This window comes from Octodon degus, unplaced genomic scaffold, assembly GCF_000260255.1.
Source record: "Octodon degus isolate 3935 unplaced genomic scaffold, OctDeg1.0 scaffold00102, whole genome shotgun sequence".
NCBI lineage: Eukaryota > Metazoa > Chordata > Mammalia > Rodentia > Octodontidae > Octodon > Octodon degus.
Window position 1 is genome coordinate 10,152,351 of NW_004524678.1, and position 20,009 is coordinate 10,172,359.

The following is a 20,009-nucleotide window of genomic DNA, read 5'->3' on the forward strand; positions in this document are numbered from 1 at the left end:
TAAGTATAATTACACAAAATAAAATAAAAACTAGTGTCAGAAATCCCATGAGGGCTGGGATGTAGCTCAGGGGCAGAGTACCTGCCTACCAACCACAAGGACCTGAATTAATTCCTAGTACTTCCAAAAAAAAAAAAAAAAAAAATTCCACATAATATTTGAAAATAACAGTTAATGTGTAGAATTTTCACCTTGACTATGCTGATAATCTGTGATCTGAGCAACTACATCAAGGACAGCAATGTGTAATGTAAAACCCATGACTGAATACCTCTCATCTTGGTCTTCTAAATGCATACTTTTTCTAAAATTATTAGACTTTCTTCAAAATAAAACAAAGGGAAAAAAAATTAAGAATTCTTGAAAGGAAGTGCCAATATTCAATTATTTCCCCAATCTTGCATAACTGTATCTGTTAATCTGAGCAAGAGATTTGACAATAAAAATAGATAATATAACAATCATTGTTAACTAGCTATTCCTGTTTTGAAAAATCTATAACATATATATTGTTGTATGTTACCCTGTTTCTGTCAGTTTTTCTTTTTTTAAAGGAAATTTTATTTCATTTTATTTTTATTTTACTTATTTTTTTGTGGCCAGCTCAACCCACCCTAGGGATTAAACCACATGGTCCCTGTACACTTGCCTAAGCTTGTAGACTGCTGAGCGCTTTAGACTGCTGAGCTATCTTGCCAGCCCTGTCTTTTTTTTTTTTTTTAGTACAAGTACAGGGTCTATAAGGTCTCACTACACAGACATGACTCATAGTGATCCTTCTGTTTTCAACCTCCCAAGCACTGGGATTACAGATGCACATCACCATGCCCAGTCTCAGTCGTCTTCTCAGTGCGCTCCAGAGGCAGGGCTGGCATGACACTAGGGATCAGACCCTGGTCCTGGGCCTGCGTAAGGAGGTGCTTTAGTTCACTGAGCTATCTGACCGGCCCTTTTCTATTTGTTTTTGTTCTGTTTTTACTCTTCAAAATAAATTAAGAAAAAAAAATTATAAGTCATCTGTTCCCATGTAAATTTAAAACTTATACCTTTATCTTGATGACTGCTAGTTGTCCCCAGGAGCTCCAAGTTAGAATCTACACTGCCAGTTTTACCCCGTGTATGTGACAATCCAAGTTGCCCGCACTTCCCAGGAAGATTTGTCTTACGAGTCCCAGCTGTACGTTTTGGGAAAAGAAAGGGAAACACACAGAAGTAAAAGTAAACTTTATTTCATATGTTCATGCTATTTCACATAATGTAGATTGGAATAAATACAGGAGTATAAGTATAGTTAGCCAGGCAGGCAAAATAAAGGATAAATTTTTTATTCTTTTTTACTATTAGTAAATAGTACTGGCTTTTACTATTAGTAAATCTGAGTAGAGGTTAAAGAACAGAAAATCAGCTGGAAAAGAACAGGGAAAAGGGGCTGGCAGGATAGCTCAGTTGCCTAAATCGTCTGCTTGGCAAACTCATTCAGGTGCATGGGACCAAAGTTCGATTCCTCAGCACCACAGGCCACACCAGACTGTCCTTAAGGTGGGCCTAGCCAGCCCCCAAAACCAAAACCAAACAAATAAAAAACAGAACAGGGAAAGGACAGGTACACTGAAGAGTATATACAAAGGCAGTATCTGCATTCTCCTTTTCTCACTAAGGAGTGTTTCTCTATAACCTGGGTGTCTCTGTTACTTTTTACTCATTGCTGGGACAAAATACCCAACACCAAAAATGAAGGAGCAGAGGTTTATTTTGCTCACAGTCTGTGGAGCAAAAGGTTTCAGTCTATACTGGGCTGGCTCCCCGGCAAAGTGACACACAGCAGAGGGCAGCGGTTCATGGCGGCAGAAAACAGGAAAGAGCAAAGGGAAGGGCAGCAGCTGTGGCCTCTCGCCAGCCTCTCTCCCCACCTTACATCATAAGCAGGCTGCCCTGGGGCTGCGGGTGCAGGACTCACACAGTGGTCATGCCCTCCCCTTGTACAGGATAGGATGTTTACAAAGCAAGAATCCTGGCTCTCTGCTGAGTGACTTAATTAAACTCCTAAACTTCTCAAGCTAAAACAACTTATCAACCAGTGCACTGGGTTTCCTTCTTCCTGGTATCTGTAGTATACATACTACAGAAAAAAGTTCTACTTCAGAACTCTGCTACTTTCTTAAAATACCCACAACTTTCAGGTACTCCAGCTTCCAAGCGTACTTTTAAATTTCTAAGCATGTTTCCTGGGTACCTTGCCCTCTCCGGTGGCTGAGTAAGGTTATTCCTGGGTAGCTGACAAAGTTTTTTTTTTTTTTTTAAAAAGGTGATGATAAAAAAAAAAAAAAAAAAAGGCGATAATGACTTCTCTGGCAGTTTATTTATCCACAAGATGAATACAGGTGGTCCTTTGCAGTTCTATGATTTTTTTTGTTTGTTTTTGGTTTTTGTTTGGAGGACCGAACCCAGGGTTTCCAGCTTGCTAGGCAAATATTCTACTGCTGAGCCAAATCCCCAGCCCCATTTCTATGATTTTTTTTTTTTTTTTAATCCTCTCCCTGTGATTGCAGGGCTTTTCTCTTTACTGTACTGGACACCTTCTAGGCTAATTCTTTCACCCATGAGTTTGGTTATAGCGCTCCTCCGCCCAATACTTCCTTTTCATCTCATTGCTAGCTGCAAAATCTTTTCACCTTCACTTTTTTTTAGGGGGTGGGCCACCAGGGATGGAACTCAGAGCATTCTAGGGACTGTTCTGTCCCTAACGGACATTCTCAGACTTTTACATTTTAGTTTTACAAAGGGGTGTCAGTTAAGATAGCTGAGCAAGTTGATCTTGCAGTTGATCTTGTGATTGTCTTCTCCCAGCTTCCAAGGGAGCTGGGATTATAGGAATTATGCCACTGTTTGGCCTTTCCTTTCCTTTTTTTTTTTTTTCTTCTAACCCTAACCCTAACCCTAACTCTAACCCTAACTTTGGCCTTTCCTTCCTTGAGTCCAATTCAAGCCATTTCCTTTCTTGTGGTTTGCTCTATTTTCCTTCATCTTTTACATAAAACTTCATCTCCCTGATTATGTTTTGCTATTTCATTTACAAACAACCTTATTACCCTAGTATCTTTTTGTTAATAAATAATAAATAATAATAAATAACTTCGTCCTTAGCCCTTAAGGCATTTGTAAGTATAAACTGACCTTTTTCGACCCAGTGCACAAGGGCTTCCCTGACCCCAGAGCTTGACTCTTCCAAGGTGCAGTCCCCAGAGCATCTCAAGCCCATCCCTGCGGTAATCCTTTCCTTTCATGCCTTCCCTCCAGCTAGCCGCATCATACAGATCAAATAAAGATATGGCCCAATTACCACCTCTTCCTGAGTGCCTTTTTTTAAACTGAGATGGCTGGCAGCAATGACCAAGTCATCTAGACTGCCATAATAACTGCTTTCTGTAACGGACAATTAAACATCTTTCTACTTGTGCTGGCCTAACTTTCCTAGAGCATTTCAGACACCTCTTTCACATACTTCATATCCATCACCAGCAAATTATATCAACATCACCTCTGACATAAAGTAAGAACCCCCCCCAAAAAAGAAGAGTCCAATGACTCCTACATTCATTGCTGGGCTGGTTACACCCTCCACCAGCTCTAGCCAGGATTAAAATAAGGAACTCTTAATCAGTTCTTTTTGGTCCTTGTCCTCTTTTCACCTATTTTAAACAGAAGATCCAAAATTAGCATGGAAGTGCTCAAGTAGGCAGCACATTATACAAAATTAGCCTGAAAAACAAGCCAAGCAATTTCACTTCTGTCCTTAAAATGCTTCTTATTTAGAGTATAAGCTCTAAACATAAGTTCTAATCTATAAGTTCATTCAATAGCTCAGTAGGTCTTACAATTAAAGACCTTTCTCTTTCACCCCTTTTTTGAAATAGGGTCTTCTTATGTAGACCAGGCTGGCCTGAAACTCACAGCAGGCCTCCTGCCTCAACCTCCTGAGTGTTGGGATTATAAGTGCGCCCCCATGCTCCACATAAAGACCCTATCATCTCTTTTAATTTTCTTTTTTTCCAGAACCAGGGATTGAACTCAGACCATTGCACTTGCTAGGGAAGTGCTTATTCCTCTGAGCCATCTCCCCAGTCTTTTAATTTTCTACTTCTTTTTTCCTTATTTAGTTTCAGACATACAAATGTCTTTAATCACTCCAAAATATGCCCAACATACTTCTATTCAGTGATTGCACTGACTGTTCTCCCTGAAATTCTCTGCTTTTCTTTCCTAATACCTGATGGTCTGCTTCCGTGCTGTCCTTGTAAGTATGACTGCCTTTCACTGTATTATGCAAAATAGTTCCCTGTTCATATTCCTCTCCTTTGCTGTATTTTTATCCATAGGCTCTTTTGTTTTCTAATTTCCTATGTCTGACATTTATTTAATGCCTACTGCCCTCCCTAATCAGAATGCAAGCTGTATTAGAGGAAACTCTTGCTGACACGTACGAAGGAGATGTTGAATAAACACAATATTAAATGAATAAACACATATCATTAAATGAATATTGCTCTACGTTGCTGCTTCATGAGTTTTAATGGGACACTCCTTCAGGGTTTTTTGTGACAATTATGTGAAAAGCCCATTTTTATCATGTCTTCAATAAACATTTACTGAATCTGAACTTTCTATTATGTTATAAACTGTATGAATTCTTGAATGGACTACAAAGCTTAAAGGCTTCCAAGGGCCGGGCCAAGATCCCTAGCTACATATGAGGAGAATGGGGAAGGATGAAGAAAAAAAGACACATTTAGTAATTTGTAAAAGGGGGGCTGAGGATACAGCTCAGCAGCACCGTGCCTGCCTGGCAAGTGCACGGTCCTGAGCTCAATTCTCAGTACCAAAGAGCAACATAACATAACATAAGCGCTAGGAGGTCAGTGCCTTAGGATGGGAAAGATAAAAGACCGCCTTGGTCTGCCCACTTTGAGTTTTTCCAATGAGAAGTGCAGGGGAAGGGGAAGGTACTTTTCCTAGAATAGCAAGGAGATAGAAGAACAAGTGTAGCATCATAAAAGAAACCAGTTAAGATCACTCCCCACACCTGGGTACTTGCCCTCCTGTGTTGTCCTCACCAGACCTCACCCAGCCCTTTGAGCACCATGGCCTCGGGGGCCATTAAGGCCTCGGAGCCTGGCCCTCCATGCATAATTCGCGATCCCCAACACATTACCTTCAACTTTTCCTTACCCGTAGCACACACAGGAAGAGAATCTGGGTGAAGGTCCCGACTGTTCTGAAGTAAGTTTCTGGACACTCTCTTTCTGCTAAAACATAAATCATCACTGGCTGGCATTCCTTGAGAAGACTTTAATTTTGGAGATGGGATGAGATCATACGATGAAAACTATGAAAAAAGAATAATGAGTTAGCAAATCTGTGTTAAGTCTACTGATAACTTATGGGACAAAATAATTTAGACCTAATTATGATACTAAGATTGGAAGTTAAAGTGTTATCAAATATACTACAATTCATATGCAGTATGATATGCTAACAGTGTTTTTCATTTCAAGATAGAAATGTTAATTTTTTTTCAACCCCCTTCTGTATTTTATCATAATACAATATACATCTCATCACTGAAAAGGAGAGAATACAAATGACAACTTGAATGAAGAACAGGCAGCCTGGCCGAACCTCAGAACCCTTAAACGATGCCATCCTTGCACAGTAGACAATAAACGCCTGTTGCAAGTCACAGAGTAAACAAGCATCCCATCACTCATCTCACTGAGGCAAATGCACTTCCCATATCCTCCAGCCAAAATGTAAAAACAAATGATGTGCTGGCCTGTTTTATAGTTTTCTTAACAGATTTTACCTGGGTCTCTTAGTTAGAACAAAGTTTGTAAGGTCTGGAGGTGTAGCTCAGTGACAGGGCACGCGCTTAGCACGCAAGGTCCTAGGTTCAATTTCCCATCAAACAACAAGAAACCTAATTCCATTTCAAATACGCCTCGAACTTGATGGCTTCTAAGTCCTTCCCGCATACACTCCACGTGCTCATTAAGGCACCGCGTGACAGGGTGTACTTCTGAGGATGCATCTAATCACAGTTCAACAAAGCGTGATTCAAATGTTTGGAGTTCTTCACTCAGGACAATCTCATGTGTACTGAATCATTTCACATTCAAATGGCTATAAACATTCAGAAAACCTGAGTGAATTAACAAACTATGTATTTATTTCTAATTTACAGAAACAAATCCTCACATGGTAGACTATCAGCCTTGCTTATATGCTTCTTTGTGAACTCTGTCCAGTGCCCAACAGAAACAAAACAAAATTAAATCGAAGATATGACTATTTCAAAATTTCTTAACTCCTTAATTGTTATAAAACTATAAACTACCAAGCGTACCTCAGGTACCTCATTGTTGTGCATCACATTTTGTGTACAAACTGTTAACTCCTTCAAAAATTAACAAGGAAACATTAATGAAGAATGAATAATGTCCAAGTGAAAATGGACTAATTTCCTTTTCACAAGTCAACATTATAATTCTACAACTGTATGGTAGTATTAAGAGGACACAATGAAATAAAGACAAACCACTTGCAGCGAGCTTCTGATTAGATATATTAAAAGACAAATACACAGCTTTGAGAGTAAGTAATCTAGAAAAAAACCTTCAGAATGGAATATATTTCATATTGAATTTATTTTGTATTTATTGTCGCTTAGAGAACAGAACGTTAAAATATATGACGGGATCATTGTCTGTCAAATGAGGAAGGTGGTGGTGACAGGAGTGATGGCATAGGGTGTGTGCATGTGTGTGGGCATGGGTGCTTTTAGAAATCTCAAAAAAAAGTCTCGAAGTTAGTCATATAGGGACTTGCTACTGAAAATATTTGATAAAGGACTCTAGGAAGTACCAAATATTAATGTAAGTGGCTTTTTCTGGTTTTTCTTAAAAGCAAATGATTTTCATCACATCTGCATTTTTCTCCCTTCCTCACCCTAGTTTTTCCTTTTAAACAATTTATTCCCTATTTACGATGTCTACTGTACATTTAGACATCACTCTTTCAACTTCTCACACCAGTGAGACAAGATGCTCACACACCTGAGTCAGATTTATTTCACTTATGAGTATGGTCTCAAATAGTATCCATTTACCTATGAAAATCTCCAGTTTGTTCTTTATGGCTTCCTTCTATAAAAAGACCACATTTTAAAAAATCATTCTTCAGTTGATGGGCATTTGGATTGTTTCAAGCTCTAGCTATTACAGATTGTGCTGCTATAAACATGGGTACATGTATATCTCTGTGGTTCGATGTTTTTAATTCTTCTGGAAAAACACCCAGGAAGGGAGTAGCTGGCCAAATGGGACCTCCAATCCTGGTTTTTTGAGAAATCCCCACACTGATTTCCACAGTGGTTGCACCAGTCTACACTCCCATCAAGAGAAGGGTACTTTCCCCCCACAGCCTCTCTAGCATTTGTTATTGGTTGATTTCTTAATAGCCATTTTTTTTTTTGGGTGGGGCGAGATGGAATCTCATTGTTTTAATTTGTATCTCTTGAATGACCAGTGATGTTAAACACTGTTTCATACGTTTATTTGCTGTTTATACTGCTTCATCTGAGAAGTCTATACTCACGTCAAATGCCTTTTGAATCAGGTCTTTAAATTTTGATTTTTTTGAGCTCTTCATATGTTCTTTTTTTAAAAAAAATTTTATAGTACCGGGGACTAAACTCAGGCCCCTGTGCTTGCCAGGCAAGCACTTATTCTACTGAGCTATCTCCCCGGCCCTATATGTTCTTGATAGCTAACCTATGTCCGAGGAACAGCTAACAAACATTATTTCCTACATTGCGGATTGTCTCTTCACGTTGTTGGTTGTCTCTCTTGCTGTGCCAAAGCTTTTCAATAAGATGAGATCCCAGTTGCTGATTCTTTGTGATAGTTCCTGTGCAATCAGGGTTTTGTTCATAAAATCTTTGCCTATAACAATATCTTTAAGTGTTTTTTGCCTACTCTATCTTCCCTCAGACTTTCTGTTTCTGTTTTCATATTTAGATCTTTGATCCATTTCAAATTTAGTTCTGTGCATGGTAAAAGATACCAGTCCAATTTAATTTTGGCATGTGCAGAGCACCATTTATTAAGAGGCTTTCTTCCATTGAGTGCGTTTGGCGTCTTTGTCAAAGATAGCATGGCTGAGTGTGTCTGGAGCTGTTTCTGCCTCTTTTAATCTGTTTCACTGATCTTTGGGTCTGTTTTTTTTGTTTGTTTGTTTTTTGTTTTTTGTGCCAACACCACTGGTTTTTTTATAGCAGCTTTATAGTATAATATCAAGTCAGGGATTGTGATGTCCCTGCCTTGCCTTTGTTGCTCAGAACAGTCTCTGCTCTTCTAGTTCTCTTCTGGTTCTCTTTCTCTCTTTTTTCTTCTTTTTCTGGTTCTCAATGAATTTTACAATGTTCTTTAATTCTGTGAGATATGCTGCTGGAATTTTGATCAGAATTGCATTAAATCTGTATAACAGTTTTGGAAGTATGGCCATTTTCACTATATGGTTCCCCCTACCCAAGGGCAAGGGATGTCTTCCATTTATCTGGTATCCTCTTTGATCTTCATTTCACAGTACTGTATTTTTCAATATATAGCTCTTTTACTTCCTTTGTTAGCTTGATTCCTAAGTATTTCATTTTGGGGGATGCTACTGTGAAGGGTGTGGTTTCCCCTAATTTCTCTCTCAGTGAGTTTGCTGTTTGTGTACAGGAATACAAATGTTTTTTGAGTGTTGACTTTATATCCAGTTGAGCTACTGAATTTGGTTACTAAGTCTAAGTCTTTTGGTGGAGTTTTTGGGGTCTTCCATGTAGACTATCATGTCATCTGTGAATAATTATAGTTTAATACCTTCCTTTTCAACCCTTATTCATTTTATTTCTTTCTCTTGTCTAATTGCTCTGGCTAGTTCCCAGATGTATATTGAATAGGAGTGATGATAGTGGACATCCTTCTGTTGTTCCTGATTTTAGAGTGAAAGCTTTCAGTTTTTTTTTCCACTTAGTATAATATTTGCTATTGGTTTGTCATTTATTTTTCCAGGTTCGGGTAAAGATCATGTATTCCGTGTATTAGCTGAATCTTGAGAAGGATTTTTTTTTTCTTGGCTGGCTGGCTCAGGCTGCCTTAAGGGCAGGTCTGGTGTGGCATGTGGAGCTGGGGATTGAACCACGGTTCCCTGTGCATGACTGGGTTTGCCCATGCAGGCTCTTAAACAACTGAGCTAATCAGCAAGCCCTGAAAGCTTAGATTTTTTTTTTTTTAATTAGCTGAACCTTGAAAACTGCCCAAATGCCCATAGTGAATGGATTAAAAAAGCTGTGTTTTTTTTTTTAATACGATAGAGTACTACTCTGCTATAAAGAAGGATAAACTTGAGATATTTCTAGCTAAATGGATGCACCTTGAGGTCATTCTCTTAAGTGAAATAATTTGGACATATGTATAAATACTGCATCACTTCTCTGATGTGAGAAACTGATAGTGTAAATAAAAACAAAATGTGTAAGAGATACTGTGAAGTAAGAAGAGAATGTTCAAATGGGAAGGGGAACTAGGAAAGAGGTGGAGGAAAGGAAGGGAAAAGGAAAAAAATGATGAGAAAAGAAGGAAAAAATGGGGACAAAGCCTTTGTAAATAAGGAGGGGAAGAGAAGCTTAACAGAGAGTAGGGGAATGGCGAAAAAATCGAGTTATAACATGTACAGGTATCCCGATCATGAATGCAATCTATCTATCTATCTATCTATCTATCTATGTCATACCAATGAACTTAATTAAAAAGAAAATAAGCTCATAACATTCAGTAGTCAACAGTTTCCAAATTGTAAGAAGGTTATACTCTGTTTCTTTCCCAGTGCATGTCTGAAATACAGTATTGGTCCATGAATATAGCAAATCTCGGTCATTTTCAATGCCTTTACTCTTTCTGCTTTCCAACTTTAGCCTTTTAAAAATGCTAAAAGTAAACTTACTGTATGCACACTGAACCTATTTCTCAATCTGTTAGTTGTTTCTTGCTGTATAATCAATTATCTCAAAACATACTAGGTTAAAACAGCCAACATGTACTATCTTTCCATGTTTCAGGCATATGGAAGCAGCTGAGGGGGATAACTAGCTAAGTGGCTTAGCTGGATGGTTCAGGCTGTGGTCAAGAAGCTGGTACTCAGTGGAATAAGCGCTTGCCTGGCAAGTGCAAGGGCCTGAGTTCAATCCCCGGTTCTACAAAAAAAAAAAAAAAAAAAAAAAAGAAGCTGGTACTGTCAACTGACGGTTGCACTGAGACAGGAGGGTTGGTGACATCTGCTGCTGCAGCTCCTGGCCTCTCCAGAAGGCCACTCAAGGCACAGACAGTCGGCTTCCTGTGAACAAGCACAATGAGGAGGAGCCACCAGCCTGGGGACCACAATACCTGGTTTCTGAAGTCTCCACAAGGATTTCTATTTGGTAGAAGTAAGCTATAGAACCAATACACCTACAGCAGGGCAAAATTAGGAGTTCTGGTCTCAAGGGAAGGACCTTACAGAATTTGTAGAAATATATTCAAAACCAGCAGACTCAATGATGATCAGTAAGGGACTTATAAGAGTCCTTATGTGTTTTTGTTTCTTTTTCTCTGCATACATATAATTTGTTTTTAAATGGGGGATTGAGCCAAGGGAACGCTGAAATACATCCCCAGTCTTTTTTTATTTAATTTATTACTTCAAGCCAAATTGCCTAGGTCGACCCAGAACTTTTGATTCTCCTTTAGCCTCCTGAGTAGCTGGGATTACAAGTGTGTAGCACCACACCTTTTTTAAAAAAAACTAACATTCTTAATAGACTGGCCCCTGATTTTATCTTAAATTCTGTGTTTTATAATAACCAGGCATAACAACATAGAAAAAGTTCCTATAATCCTACTTTAGATGGTTCTTTGGCAATACTAGACTTGTTTAACAACAGTGCTTCTCTGTCAGATTTTACTACCATGTACAACTAATATTAGTGTCATACACTGTTTGGGCACATCTCAAATTTATATCCTTAGGAAAAAAATTATTAATAACTAATTAAATTTCCTCCACTAGTTTTATAGCTATATACCTTGTTTGTTTGTTTATTTCTTTTCATTTCTTTCTTTTTTGTACCAGAAATCAAACTCATGACTTAATGCTTACCAGGCAGGCGCTGTGCCACTGAGCTATATCCCTGGCCCCACAATTACATCCCTTTACCTCACTTCTTCTCAAAATACTGCATAAAACTGTAAAATTATTCTCCAACTAAGTTAATAATAGGTAACAACTTTTAAAAAATTAGTTCTTATGAGACTACAAATCTTACAATGCTTACTATAGCTTATAATTTTCAGGCATTTTTAGGGAAGGGTCTACAGGGTGTTCAGGGTCTCACTAGTAGATCGGACTCATAGTGATCCTCCTGTTTACAGTCACCCAAGAGCTGGGATTACAGGCACATGCTACCACTCCCAGTCTCAATCCCCACTCAGCACATCCCGAGGGCCAGGCCAGTACTGCAGGCCCAGGGATAGAACCCCCGGCCCCTGAACCTGCTTGTAGGCTCTTTAACCCACTGAGCTATTTCGCTGGCCCTAGATTTTTAGATTAATATAAAGCTTAATAGACTTTAAATAATTCCAATTAGGATAAAAAGACAAATCATGATCACCACATGTTTTTTTAATTTACCCTTGCCTCCTATGTCTGTCCATTATAAAATAATTATCAAATCAACATGTTAAAGGACATGTCTTTGGATGATGTTAATGTACATGCTTCTTTTAAGCACTTAAATAATTATTTTAAAAATAATATGAAATGTATTCTCATGGACAAAAGGAAAAGATAATTTTTGGTTACATGTCTTGGCTTTCTCTGTATTGTTCATGATATTGACAAGCTCTACTGTGAAAGCTTGCTTACTTTATTCATACTTCAATCATATTTCTTTTTTTCTGCTGGGAATCGAATTAAGGACCTGGCACTTGCCAGACAGGCGTTGTGCCACTGAGCTATATTCCTGGCTCTTCAATCATATTTTTATTTTTTATTTTTTGTATTTTAGGGAAGGGTCCACAAGGGTGTTCAGGGTCTCACTAGTAGATCGGACTCATAGTGATCCTCCTGTTTACTGCCTCCCAAGAGCTGGGACTACAGGCCTGCGCCACCACACCCAATCTCAATTGCTGTCTCAGTGTGCCCTGGGAGTGGAGCCAGAAGGCCCAGGGATCAAACCCCTGGCCCCTGCGCCTCCTTGCAGGCATTTTAATCCGCTATACTATTTGGCTGGCCCTCTTCAATCATATTTTTAAAAGAAAATGAAAGGTTACTTATTGAAAATAATCCAACACCCAAGGAAAAATTCAAGTTTTAGGATTAAGTTCATACAGAATTTATTAGTGTAAAATTTTTACTCTTTGATTCTCTACTAAATTTGTTAAATATGTTAAATATTTCCCATATTCTTTAAAGAGATGATGCTCTATTTCTCATCCTCAGCTTGTAGAACCTGGAAGCCTAATTATATATTCTCACACAATTGGTTTACAGCTCAGCAGCAGCAGCAGCAACCCCTTGGAGCTAGTTAGACATGAAATCTCGGGCACCATTCTAGGAAAGTGGAATCTGAATCTGTATTTTTAATACACTCCTGAGGTATTTTATATGCACAATAAAGTTTATAAAACACTGAAGTAGAAGTCATGTCTTCATTCTTTTGACTTTAAATCACACACAAACACACTTTCCCCTACTTCCAAAGTTTTCTGTTTTTAAGACATCTTACTTGTTTTTCCTTCAGTGTTAGATGAAAAGACTTCCACCTGTTCCAAAGGCACTCTTAACTTTGTTCTTAACCACTCAGTATTTAGAGACATTATTTTCTTTCTTTCTCTAATACGATTATAGGACCAGAACCATCATCATTTTTTACGTTTTGGATAGTCTCACCATGTAGTTCAGGTTGGCCTCATACTTGCAGTGATGCTCCTGCCTATGCCTCCTGAGTGCTGGGACTACACACATGTGCCACCAACATGGCTTGACTCTTCTGTATCTTTCATATTAAACATCTGCCTAAGCTTTTATCAACTATGTCAAATTTACCTTGTTCTGCAACCCTTCTGCCAATTTCCCAAGATCTTGGGCAAAAATCTGCACAGACACAGAGGCTAGCTATAACTCATTATCTGATAGTGTTGTGTGGGGAGCTGTTTCAGGACTGCTCCAAAGCTCAGGGCACCTGAGGACACCTGAGGACATGACCCTGCGGGCTAGCTCAGACACACAGCAGGGAGACACTTATGAACCAATATATATGAGCTCAACAACAAAAATGTAGATTGCTGTTGTTGCTTGTGACTATTTTGTGTGCTTTCTCTGGGGATCTCACCTGCAAATTTACCCTTTCAGCCCCTCGACCTCAACGAGTGGCATAGTTGGCAGGATAAGTGGGGTCAGCAGGAAGAAATGAGTGTTTCCTCCTTGGTGTCTGTGGAAACAGCACTTGACAGGGAGGGAGTTGTTGCCGAAATGCTTCCTCCAGCCTCGTCCTGGTTACTATAGCCACCTTTCCGGTGGCTTAGACAGCCCTGGTTGATTAAAAGCAGTCTTCCAGACACTAGGATACAGGAATGTCCAGAAGGCTTCAAAAGGGCTATTAGATATGCAAACCCCTTTAGGCTAAGCGGATCCCAGGACAATAAACTCACATGTTACCATGATGCTATATGCAAAGCCTGACTTGTGTTGTGACCTGGTGGCCCTGGACTAGACCACCTGGCCCAAGCCACACTGTGTCACAGTTTTATGAAACTGATGATATTATGTTAACCTCTGTTTGCCTTTCAGATTTCAAAGTCACCACACAGTTTGAAGGAAGCTTTGCTGGTCTGGGCTGTCAAAGAAGATTCCTGTCTTTTTTGGCACCTGGCTTGTCTGTCAAATCCCTTTGAGATTATAGATGACTTGGAAGGGATGGACATGGCACTAGACAGATGCCTAACAGCAACTAAAAGCTGCTTTTGAGGAATCAGGAGAAGTTGCACAGGTACAGGCCCTCTGAGTGATTGACTCTATGCCACATTTACCGTAACAGTAAGTGTAGCTGACATAGCTGGGTTTGGCTCGGGCCTAGGACAGAAACAGGAGAAAAGGAAGCACCCTGCTGGATCTTGGTCACAGTTGTGAAAGGGAGCCAAGAGCCAGTACTCCCTGACTAATAAACAGTTGGCAGCCGTGCATGATGCTTTGCATGCCTGTGAAAGTACCTCGGGCAACAAAATAGTGGAAGGGAGACAAATACCTGATAGAGTTAGATAGGGATATGGATGTCCAGTCCCAGAGGAGGGTGGCACAGGCCTCCACTCTGACCTGTTAAGGGATGCACCTCCAACAGCAGGTCTCCTTTTCACCCAGTCTGTTGGCACCCAAAATGGCAATGGTTTTAACAGCAGTGATGTAGAAGACTTAGGAGATGCCTTGACAAGGCATTGCAATGGTTGACTGCTGCTCCTCTGACTTTGTGATCGTAACTACTACTTCTATAAACAATTTGATACTAACTCTAGCAAGTTATTGAACTGGACATGATGTTGCATGCCTATAATACCAGTACTCAGGAAGCTGAGGCAGGAGAATTGCTATTCTGATATTGTTAAGAAGGGAGTTATTTCAAAATGTCTTGCTGTGAATCACTTAAAAAAATAAAAAAATAAGAAACATGGCTCAAACTCATCTCATAAAAAAAGAGAAGGGTAGGAAACAGAAATTATGGAATTTCCATCCATTAGCAAATGCACACCTTCCTTCAAGATGCCAGAATTTGTTTCTGTTAACATACGTTAGACAGGGGTCAGGGAGATGGCTCAGTGGAGTAAGTGCTTCCCTGGCAAGCTACAAGGGCCTGAGTTCAATCCCCAGTTCCACCAAAAAAAAAAAAAAAAAAAAAAAAAAATTAAAAAAAAATATATATGTATGTGTATATATATATATAAAATATGCACATTAGACAAAGCTATTTCCTGTATCAGAAAATACAATTTGCTTGAACTAATATTTTTTTCTGTAACACGTTTTGGCTCAGAGGAGCTATTGAGTTTATGAATTCTAATATAATTTAGTATTTGGATGTTTTCAGCTGATTAGTGTGGAAGTAGCTTTTAATAATTGTACTGTCCCAGAATCACACATTTAGGCAAGCTGAAGGAATCAACAATTCCTCTGTTGAAATGTTAAGAAAACTGGAACTGTAACTCACAAAGTCTTTAAGGATACAGAAGCATTTGGGTTATTAATGGGAAAAATGCTCTTAGTAAACAGATTAACTGGGATACATGGAAATGTTAAACAAGATACTAAATGATACAAGGGCTTGGGCTCTGAGGTCATGGGGAGGATGAGGCAGGAGGATCACTCTCTGAAAAAAAAAATTAAAAAAAAAGGGCTGGGGACGCAGCTCAGTGCAAAGGCCCTGGTTTTAATCTCCAGTATCCCTCCCCCTCAAAAAAATATGCCTACCTGTAGTTTTTCTAGCATTTATTCTGATTGATGTTTTCTGAGAATTCTGGAGCAGTAGCTTGGCTTGTAACATTAATTTAGGCAAATTCTCAATCATTATCATTATCTTGGCATATAATCAAAATGCTAAGTAGTGAAAATAGAATAATCTAAAATATTACAAAACAACAAAAGAAAAAGAAAAGAGTTGAAGATGAAAAAGGAACAAAGAATATGAGCAGAAAATGTGGTTTCTCTTCCATGAGAAATCTAAAGTACAAGTAATGCAATGAGAAAAAAAAGTCAAATGTGGTAGACACTGATCCATCTATACCAATAATCATGTTAAATGTCAAGATCTTAAAATATATCAGTCAAAAGACAGATGCAGCACTCAGGAGTCTCAGGTAGGAGGACTGCTGCAAGTTTGAGGCCAACCTTTGATACACAGTGAGTTCAAGGCCTGCTTGAACTGCAAAGCAAGACCGTCTCAAAAAAGACAAAAAAAAAAGGGAAGATAGAGATTATCAAAGTAAATTAAGAAAAGGTCTAGCTATACAGTGGGAAAAAAACCCTTTAAGTATAAAAGGTATAATGATAACTATAGATAAAAATCATGGTAGCCCAAACTACACAGTAAAATCCTGTCTAAAAAAAAGAAAGAATGAGATGCAGCTGGGTATGGTGGTAGAGGTTTATAATCCCAGCACTCTGGTAATCCCAACACTCACAAGGCTGAGACAGGAGGACTGCTATCAATTTGAGGCCAGCTTGGGCTACACGGTGAGTTCAAGACCAGTCTGAACTACATAGTAAGGCTGTCTTTAAGGAAAAAAGTAAATAAATAAATTTTAAAAAATCATTGGATGGATAAAGATTAATCATGCTAACACTAATCAAAAGAAAGCAGATATTTGGGGCTGAGGAGATAGCTCAGTGGAATAAGCACTTGCCTGGCAAGCAAAAGGACCTAAGTTCAATCCCTGGTTGGGGGGGGGGGAGCAGATATAGCTATATTAATTTGAGACACCAGATTTCTTTTTCTTTTTTAAATTATTTATTGGTGTGTGTGTGTGTGTGTGTGTGTGTGTGTGTGTCTGGTCAGCTCAGCCCACCACGGGGCGGGGCTGGCTGGCATGTGGTGCTGGGGGATTGAACTGCAGTCCCTGTGCTTTGTCAAGCCTGTTCCAAATAGGTCCTTTAGACCACTGAGCCATCTCACCAGCCCCGAGACACCAGATTTCTGAGCAAGGAAAATTATCAGCGAGAGAGCGGGCGAGAGAGAGAGACAGAGACAGAGACAGACTGAGAGAGACAGAGAGATCCCAAAACCATAAAAGGGATCAACACTACAAGAAAATAATAATCTTTAACGTGAAGAATGTCAAATGAAATAGAAGAAAAACAAAGCTGGAAGGAGAAACTGATGAATTGACTGGAGACTTACTTCATCACCCCTCTATCAGAAATGGACAGATACAGTAGGTAAAAAAATCACTTGAACTCAGTATCACCATCAATGAACTGGATATAAGTGACATCTACCTATGATTTCATCCAACAACAGGTCAGACATTTTGCTTAGACACAGTAGGAACATTTATCCTACAGACCATATCTGTGACCATAAAATACCCTTAAACAAATATAAAAGAATAGAAATGAATCAATATGTGTTCTCCGAACACAGAGGAATTAAATAGGTAACAAACAGAAAAAGCTAGAAAATCCTCAAATACTTGAAATTTAACAACACTCTTGTAAGTTACATAGGTCAAACAACAACAAAAAACTCAAGTGAATTTTAAAAATATTTTAAAGAAAATGAAAATAAAATATAATTTCTGACTATGTAGGGGCCTAGTGAAAGCCATGCTTAGGAAGAAAGTCAGAGCATTGCATGTATATATTTTAAAAAAGGATCTGAAATCAATCATCTAAGCTTATACCTTAGGAAAGTAGAAAAAATACATTATACGCAAAATAAACAGAAAAAATTAATAACTTAATAGAAAAGCAATGAAAATGGGAAATCATGAGAAAAAATAAAACCAAAACTGGTTCTTTAAAGAGATTGACAAAATTGATGAATTTATGCAGAGATTAAGAAGAAAGAGGGCATGAATTACACCAGAAACGAAACAACATCACTACAGATATCATAGACATTAAAAGAATAAGGACACGCTAGGACCAACTCTATGCTCACAAATTTAATAACCTAGAAGAAATGGATCAATTCCTTGCAAGATACAATCTGATAAAGATCACAAAGGCAAAAATAAACCATCTGACCAAGCCTAACTTTGTAAAGATGCTGAATAATCATCTTCCAAAACTGAAAGCACCAGGAACAGGGGAGTGCACTAGTGAATACCACTACATGTGTAAGGGAAAAATTAAGCCAATATTATAGTTTTAAGCAGAAGACAAAATCACAGGGAATGCTTCCTATCTTATTCCTACCAAGCCCAGCATATAAAGTAAAATTCAGAAAAAGGAAAAACTATGGAGACAGTAAAAAGACCAGATGGTGCAAGGAGGTAAGGAGTGCTGTGATGCATGCTCATAGCACAGAGGATTTGTGGGCAGTGAAACTACTGCTTTTTAATTGAGATTAAAAAAAAATTTAGGGCCAGCCAGATAGCTCAGTAGACTAAAGTCCTGCTTAGGCAGAGTGCAGTGGCCGGGGTTTGATCTCTGAGTGCCGTTCCAGACCCGACCGAAGGGTACACTGAAACAAGGATTGAGGCTGGGCGTGGTGGTGCATGCCTGTAATCCTAGCACTTGGGAGGCTGAAAACAGAATGATTACTAGTCCAATCTATGTAGTGAGACCCTGCAGACTCTGTACTAAATACATTAAAAAAATTTTAAATTAGTGTATATTTGCAACACATCATAGTTACATTCATTTTGGGAGGCAAGTACATGTACATAACATATCTTGGTCATTTTCCATCTTCTATCTCCTTCTCCACCAGTCCTGAACCCACTTCCAACAAGTCCTCTTTGCTTTTTATTGTCTCTACTTTTTTTTTTTTTTTTTACTATTTTATGTTTTATCTTTCTAATATTAAAAAAATGGCTATTTTTATTTATGTATTTATTTAGAGACATGGTCTCACTCTGCAGTTCTGGCTGGCCTTGTGCTCACTTTTGTAGCCCCCAGGCTGGTCTTGAACTCACAGAGATCCTTCTGGCTCAACCACTCGAGTGCCGGGATTACAAGTGTGCGCCACTGCGTCCAGGCACCTGGGGCCGCCGGGTGGGTGCCTGGGCATTCAGGGTTGAGAATTGAACTCAGGTCCTTGTGCTTGCCAGGTGGGCGCTTAAGCCTCTGAGCTATCTCTGGTCTCAAGTTTCATCCATTTTCTTGCAAATAACATGACTTCATTCTTCTTGAGGGCTGAACAGCATTTCACCATGTATGGATGCCACATTTTCTTTATCCATTTGCCTGTTGAAGGGCATCTATCTAGGCTGTTTAAAAACATTAATGTATGGATCTAAAGGTAGAATATATATGTATATATTTTTTAAACTGCACATATAAAAATATTTATATATTCATTCTCTGTCCACATTAAGATAATTTCCACTGACCATTTCTGAGCAAGTAATTAAACTTGATTTCTGGGATAACAGCACCACAGTATCTTTCTAATGTACAATATGTCTATGTTGGCATTTCAAAAATGCACTTATTTTCTCATGCTTATTGTCTTAGGCAATAGCAGATTTTGTGGGGTTTTTGTTCCTTTCTTGTTTTGCTCTAAAGACAGTCCTGCTTTGTAGAGCAAGTGGCTTTGAACTCCCTGTGTGGCCCAAGCTGGCCTCAAACTGGCAGTAACATATACACTGGCACTCAGACGTAATATATAAGAAGCAGTCTTACAATCCACGCTTACCAAAAATCACATTCTGCCGAGTAAAGTTTATAATACATAACAATAATCATATAACCAGATTATATAAATCTAAAAAATCTATTTCTAAAAATCTGCAAATTTTGAAAGGAATCGCTGAGAACACTTAGGTCATTTTCATCTGTTTGAGATCTATTGCAAAAAGCCCAAATTCATTATGCACAGCCTGTGACTTAATGATTTTTTTTTTTGTCCTTATTTATGGTGCAAAATACATTTAGCAGAAACCGTACTTCCTGCTCTTCTGGGCCAGCACTACGTCTGCTGAACACTCTTGCAACGCCGAGCAGTGGTAGTGGGCTGCAGCTCTCATACAACCTCTGGATCAGGAGGGTGAAGCGCCCATTCTCTATGTGGTGCACTCACAGTTGAACTATGAGGTTCAGTAGGCTTGGTATGTTAAGTGTTTTTGACTTACGATATTTTAAATTTATAATGGGTTTATTGGGATGTAAACCAATAAAACAGGACCTTCATATTTTACTTCTGTCTGTATTTTTAGTATCATCTT

The 20,009-nt window shown here is 38.8% G+C and overlaps 1 protein-coding gene across 1 annotated transcript in view; it reads right to left on the reverse strand.

Annotated features, from left to right (window-relative positions):
* Togaram1 (TOG array regulator of axonemal microtubules 1) overlaps positions 1–20,009 on the reverse strand; it is an 88,276-nt gene that overhangs the window by 63,375 nt on the left and 4,892 nt on the right. Inside the window, exons 2-3 of the mRNA XM_023723742.1 lie at positions 5,224–5,383; positions 1,047–1,178 (exon numbers count right to left, since the gene is read on the reverse strand). Of these exons, the coding sequence (XP_023579510.1) occupies positions 1,047–1,178; positions 5,224–5,383 (292 nt within the window). The remainder of the gene's footprint in view (positions 1–1,046; positions 1,179–5,223; positions 5,384–20,009) is intronic.